Genomic DNA, 6,529 nt, shown 5'->3' on the forward strand with positions numbered 1-6,529 from the left:
TATATATATATATATATATATATATATATATATATATATATACACATGTACATATTTTCTTGTCATGGATTAATTCAGAATCCAAATGATTCTGAAATTTTAAGATTCCACCTAATTTATTTTTTTTCTGCAAATAGGTGGTACTCTGAATGTATCTTCCAGGAACTGGGAGAGGAGATTGTAGATAGATTGAAGAGCTGTTTGCAAGGTCAGCCTTGGGGTTGGTGTACCAACTCTACATCCGTAGTCCTCCACAAGTGGAGACAATGCCCACATGTTGAGAGCCACAGCCGAAGGGGCCCCAGCAAACTTCCAGCTGCCTGCAAACTTCCAGCTGCCAGCTGATGATTGGCTCATAGCAGCCCCAGCAACATCTAGCTGATTGGCTCCTCGGCGGTGATGCTCATTGGGCTGTTTCCCTGCCCTTTCAGACCACGGAGCTGCTCATTGGGGGACTTTTTGGCTCCACCCACGTGACCCAGCCAATTGGCCTCAAGAGCAGGAGGATTGTGGGAGGTGGAGAGAAGCTTGGGTGGGAGAGAGAGGCTTGTGGAAAGCCGGTGGTGGCAGTTGAGGCTCTGAGGGTTTTTCCTGAGAGGCTGTTTTGTTTGGCATGTGTGGTTCTAAAAATAAAGTTAGTTTCTTTTGACAAGTGGCTCCTGATTGTGCCCAGCCAGACTGCGGCACCCACAGAGACAATTTGTTTGTGACTGATAATACTTTTTTGTTGACATACTGGGATGGTGGTATGCTGGCATGTAGTCCAGTGGGTAGAGAACAGAAATGATCCAAAATACCCCCCACACAACACAATGATACAATCACACACACCACCAAGGGTCGTCTGTCTCAAATTTCAATGGTATTGTCATTGAGAACCCCTAGACTAAAATAAATAAATAAATGAAAGAGACCTCTGGATTAGTCTGAATTTGGAGTCTGTGAGTGAAACTGTCCTGAAAGCTACAGTAAGGTGAACCCTGATATTGTAAAAAATAGCAGAGGGCAGTTTGTCCCAAGTTGAGGTTTGCTTACATGTTTCAGGTTCCCTTCAAGTGCCTTGAGTTCCTGGTTTAGAAGTCTACCACATGCACCACAATCTATTGTGGTCTATTAGGATAGAGTGGGAGGTGGTCGGGTTCAAGCTATGCTTGACCGTGACTGCACACACAGGTGAATACATAAATTTAGATGATGTAAGCTGTACTGTTTAGATGATGTAAGCTGTACTGTGAAAAGTCTGTTCTCGGGGAGAAGAAAAAGCCCTAAGTGACATGTGAAGAGAAAGAAGGAGTTTGTAGGCTTCTGTGGCTGGGTGGGTATATAACAGCCTCAACCCTTTGACTTTGTGGTTTACACTGAGTCATGGTACAGATTGGAGTGTCATGACAATATCTTTTCCCTTTTCTTTTCATGGAGTGCTGTGTGGAGCTCTTTTAAGCCTTAGAGATTCACAGATGTCCATGAACACACTGTCAGTGTTTTGCAGATATCACTCCTTTGATCCCAGAGTTTTTAAGTCTCTGGGCTGGGGTTCCCTCCCAGCTGTCTCCTCAGCCACATCTGTTTGTAGGGCTTGCTGCCCAGGAGAAACATCAGGACTCTTCCTGAGGTTGTGAGGAAAGGTCACTTCTCATAGGATATGGGTGGCTCTGAAGAGAGTCCTCCTCTTACTCCCCTACTTTGGTACATGCAATCAAGACTATAAACTGTGCTGTATGGATGGGTGTCCAATGTCTTCAAGATTTTAAACAGGTGCTAAATGTGTGATGTTCTAGCACTCTGAATCCTTCTGAGATGAGATTGAGTAAACATTTTATCCTAATTTTTAAAATATCAAGCTAACTTTCATTATGGTGAAGAAATGAATAAATTTCAGGGGTTTTTTGTTGTTGTTGTTGTTGAAAATAATAATCAACTTGGAAATCCATCTCCAGGAACTGTTATTCACATGGTGTTAACCAGGGAGCAGTGGTGAGACAGTTTTATTTTGACATCTGCATGTATAATGTTCTCAGTTCACCTTGGCAAAATCACTTAATCCCAGTAACTTCACCTTAGAAACATTTTCTGAACCTTGATGACTAATTTGCTCTATCTGTTTTTCACACTTGGCCAGGGACTCTTCATTAGGATTTAGAAATTGTGATTGGTTAACTTTCTTAATCAAGTATTTGTGTCTGTAAAAAATAAAGGTTAATTTTATTGTGGCCCTAAAATGCCTTTAAATATGAATATGAAAGTAGCAAGTTATGTGTTTGATAGCTTGGAGCCATCACAAAATGAATATGAAATATGCCCTATCAAAATGCTTATTTATGTAATAGCCTGAAGAGGTTTTCTGTTTTTAAAAACATTTTGCTGCTTTTAAAGGGAACAATATTTTAAAAACCAGTTTCTCTTATGACACTTATCCTGTAAGAACCTGGACAAATGATGCATTATGACAACAGGATGAGACATCCAAAATTCTTAGAAAATGAAATGGTTGCAAAAACTCCATATTAAAATATACATAGGGCTGGGGATGTGGCTCAAGTGGTAGTGCACTTGCCTAGCATGCGTGAGGTACTGGGTTTGATTCTCAGTACCATGTAAAAATAAAATATTGTGTCCATCTAAAAAATTAAAATTAATATTAAAAAATAAATAAATAAAATATGCTTACAGTGGAAGATTATTTTTGTTTTGTAGTTGAAGATTTGCAGCATGCCTATATTATATTTTCATATTTATATGTGGTGTAAGGATCAAACCCAGTGCCTCACACATGCTAGGCAAGTGATCTGCCACTGAGCTACAGCCCTAGACCTAGGGAAGGCTATTAAAGGAATAAAAGTCACTAGAAAAGTAAATAAGAAATGCTGAATTAAAACATCAATTTAAATTTGGATAATTAATAATGGTAAACTTTACAAAAATGAAGAAAAATTGGAGGAAGTACCAAAGAGCAGTTTACACAGAAAGAAAATGGTTAAATAGAAAATACATTAAAATATCTGTAATGCAATGGTGAGCCATAAAGATAAGAAAAAGCATTCAGGAAATTGTAAGTCAAAATAAGACTTGTTGTATATCAAATAAAAGTTTCTGTATGAAAAATGTGGGAAGGAATTATAATCAAAGACAGTCTCTGAGGTTCGGAATGAATACTCATGTTTGAAAATGAAATGAAAATACTCATGTTTGAAAAGAGTCTCATTCCTGTGGTTGTGAGTGTGTTTAAAAAAACAAACAAGGTAGATCTCTGATAGTATAATAACATTTACACATGAAAGGGCTATAAAGTTAAAAATTTTAAGGTCCCCAGTTATTGGGGGAAAAAAGATTCTGGTTAAGTTTACACTTAGATGTTTCATTTGCATAATTGAGTTGTGTGAAATCACAATGGGAAATAAAATATGATATATATCAATAGATGGAAGAAATGAAGTAGCATTAAGGAAGGGCAGAAACATGGATCAATATAGTCAAATGCAGGAAAGAACTATTTTAAAAAGTACAAGTAGAATAACCAACGCATTACATAAGACTCTAATGTAAAAATAAAATTCAGTATTTACAACAAATGAAAATAGATTAATATTACTAGTGATGTCATTTACTGAGTTTGAGTGTATTCCACCAATTCTTAGAGAGAAACAACAAGCCTCATCTTTGAATTTTTGCATCTAATTGCCTATTGCCACGCAAATATGCCAATTCTACTTCTTTCCCTAAGCATCAGTACCTACATTTCAAGTCTCAATCTCAGGAGACTTATTTTCTGCCTGCACTTAATTGTCCTTTATGGATTTGCTTTATCAAATCATTGTTAGTTAGACAGGCTTATAAATCTGTCTATAAATCAGATTTCTGTAAATCAGCAAATGAAAATTTTCATCTGATACTAGGATTACCATATTTCTTCTCTGAAATAAGCTGACACCCCCATGTTCTGTAATTCCGGTTATGACTTTTCATTGTGAATCAGTCTTCAAAATCTGGTACTTTTACTTCTGCTCATTATTGATGTTTTCTATGACACCATCTGCTTGGACCTGGATACAGGACAGAGTTTAACTTACAAACTGTACCACAAGAACTACAATTTGCCAATGAGTATTTTGTTACTGATTTGCCTTCAGATCTCTAAAACGTGTTGTTCAAAATTGAGCAACTTTCAACCTTTGAATTGATATCTATGACAGTATAAACTTAGAGAATGTAAATGTAAGTTTGAGATGTAAAGTATATATATATATATATATATATTTTTTTTTTTTTCTCTGCTAAAGGACATCATCTGAGTTCCTGCTCTTGCCACAATACCCATAAACTGGCCTACCTTGTGGGCCAGAATAGTCACCAAGAACCAAATAAATCACAGTCCAACTCTATTACCTTTGAGCTGCAAAGGAAGAAAGACCTGATGTGATGTTGAAAACCACAGTTTGTACTTTGTTTGTTTGTTTGATTTAATTTTTTACTTTTGGATATCTGAAATAGATTCTTAGCAAAGTTGTAATCATTTTTTATTGCACATGGGAGAATGTTGACTAGCAACAGAGATACAAAATCAAAGAAAAAAAATATATACATACCCAAAGGAAATTCAGAAATATGACTCTGATATTTGGGATCGCTTATTATACCACATATTCCACAGGAGGCAATTGAGTGAGAAGTTGGATGTATGTTGACAGATATATAGTTCTGTGTTGAGAAGATGGGGTCCAAATCAACAGTGCTTTCTACTCAAAATATTACCACTGACTTGACCCAACACATTTGCAGCCTGCAAAGAACTGCAAAGAACAAAGTATTGTCTTGCAAATTCCTTTTCAAATGTTGAAAAGCTTATGTAACTAAATGTGCCCAATGGGTTCATTCCAAGTAGTGCCACTGATAATTGAAAAGAATAAGATGTTTATCATCAATGGATTGTATCTTGAACAAATGTATATTTGGAGAGGTAATAAACAGAACCTGGCAGATTGGAAACATGGAAATCTTTTGCCACTTTTTCTGCAAAGGATTAAATTATTTCATGTCTCTTAGCCTTTTTATTAGGTTGATGTTCCAAGTGTGATACCATGTTAACTGCACCATCATCAGCAGAAGTTTTGAGTTCATGGTTTATGTGAAGCTACATGCTTTTTCTGGAACCACACAGGTTGCTCTTTCCACTTCAGAGGATTCTTTGAATAGACTCAGGAAACAACATATAAGAACTTTGTTTTCTTTTACTCCTCTAAAGACAGTGGTATTTGGGCAGGGAGCAGACATTAGTTTCAAATATAACTATACTAGGAAATAATTTGCTTTGATTATATGGTAATTGATTTAGGTTTGCAATTTGTGCCTATCTCATGAAAAATGACAAAGCATTTAAGAAAATTTTTGTAACACAGTTAAAATCCTACTGAGAAACAAGGCCAACAGTGATGAATATAATAGAGGAGAAAGGCCCATAATTATACAAGAGCTCAGGAAATTAGAATTAGAAATTGGTTTATGTTAAGTGTCTAGAAATTTAAACGATTAATTTGGAAGGAAACAGTGGAACATTTTTATAAAAAACTTTCTGAATGTTCCCCATAAATGAAATAGATAACAAATATCATTCTTAATGCTATCAAACTTAAAAAGTCATTGAATTGAGTATCTTAAAATATATTATACTGATTAAATTGATGTTTTTCTAAGATAAAAAATGGAAATATTACTGAAACTAGGGCACTGTCTTATTCCAATATCCTATTAGTCTTCTGTAAAGGAAGTTGGGTATGGCTATTATACAATGATAGGACTGGAGTGGGGAGGTAACTCTCCCTAGACCCTCTTGCTGAGCTGCTCATGGAACTCCCTGTAATGATGAATATCCTTCCTCAGATAGTTACATACTATAAATTCCCAGCAGTGAACTCAGAGCATCCTTCCTCAGCTAGCGACTCCCACTGTGAACAGAAATCTTTCCACTGCTGAATTTCAGTATTTTCAACACTGAAGACAAGCAGTGATGGATCTTCAATTCAAGGAAAATAGTTATGACTAGCAAATATCTAATTGCCATTGCTTTGTTTTTTATTGATTTGATCATACTGGAAATATTTTAATTTTCACAAAGCAGAATGCAAAAAGATAACTTAAAAGCTGGTGTTTCAGGTTTGATGATGACTTTTTGTCTATCTCAGGAAGAACTTTGAAAGAAGTAAAAATCTTCCATTGTGATGAATTAGTAGGACAGATTTTCATGTCATGTAGAGCTAAGCTAGGACCACAAGTCAGGTTCCCCTATCCCCCAAGCTGGTACCAGAAGATCTTCCATCCTGGGGAGAGCTGGGTGGCAGTTGGGGCTTCAAGACTCAGACTGGGATCACTTCATCACTTCTCCATGTGCCTCCCCAGGGCTCCATGTCATATTTAAGCAGTACATGCTCCCTACTTGTAACTGAGGGCCACCGAAAATGAGAGCAGCCTTCACTCTAAGCCATTAAGAAATGATGAGGCACAGTTAATAGGCCATAATTTGATATTTCTGTATTCT

At 36.5% G+C, this 6,529-nt stretch overlaps 1 protein-coding gene across 2 annotated transcripts in view; it reads left to right on the forward strand.

Annotated features, from left to right (window-relative positions):
• Nucleotides 1-6,529, forward strand: part of Krt10 (keratin 10) — a 26,103-nt gene that overhangs the window by 13,167 nt on the left and 6,407 nt on the right. For both annotated transcript variants that reach the window (XM_048791822.1, XM_048791819.1), the window contains one exon: nt 1,621-1,625. In XM_048791822.1, the coding sequence (XP_048647779.1) occupies nt 1,621-1,625 (5 nt within the window). The remainder of the gene's footprint in view (nt 1-1,620; nt 1,626-6,529) is intronic.

This window comes from Marmota marmota, unplaced genomic scaffold, assembly GCF_001458135.2.
Source record: "Marmota marmota marmota unplaced genomic scaffold, marMar, whole genome shotgun sequence".
In the NCBI taxonomy this organism is placed as follows: Eukaryota; Metazoa; Chordata; class Mammalia; order Rodentia; family Sciuridae; genus Marmota; species Marmota marmota.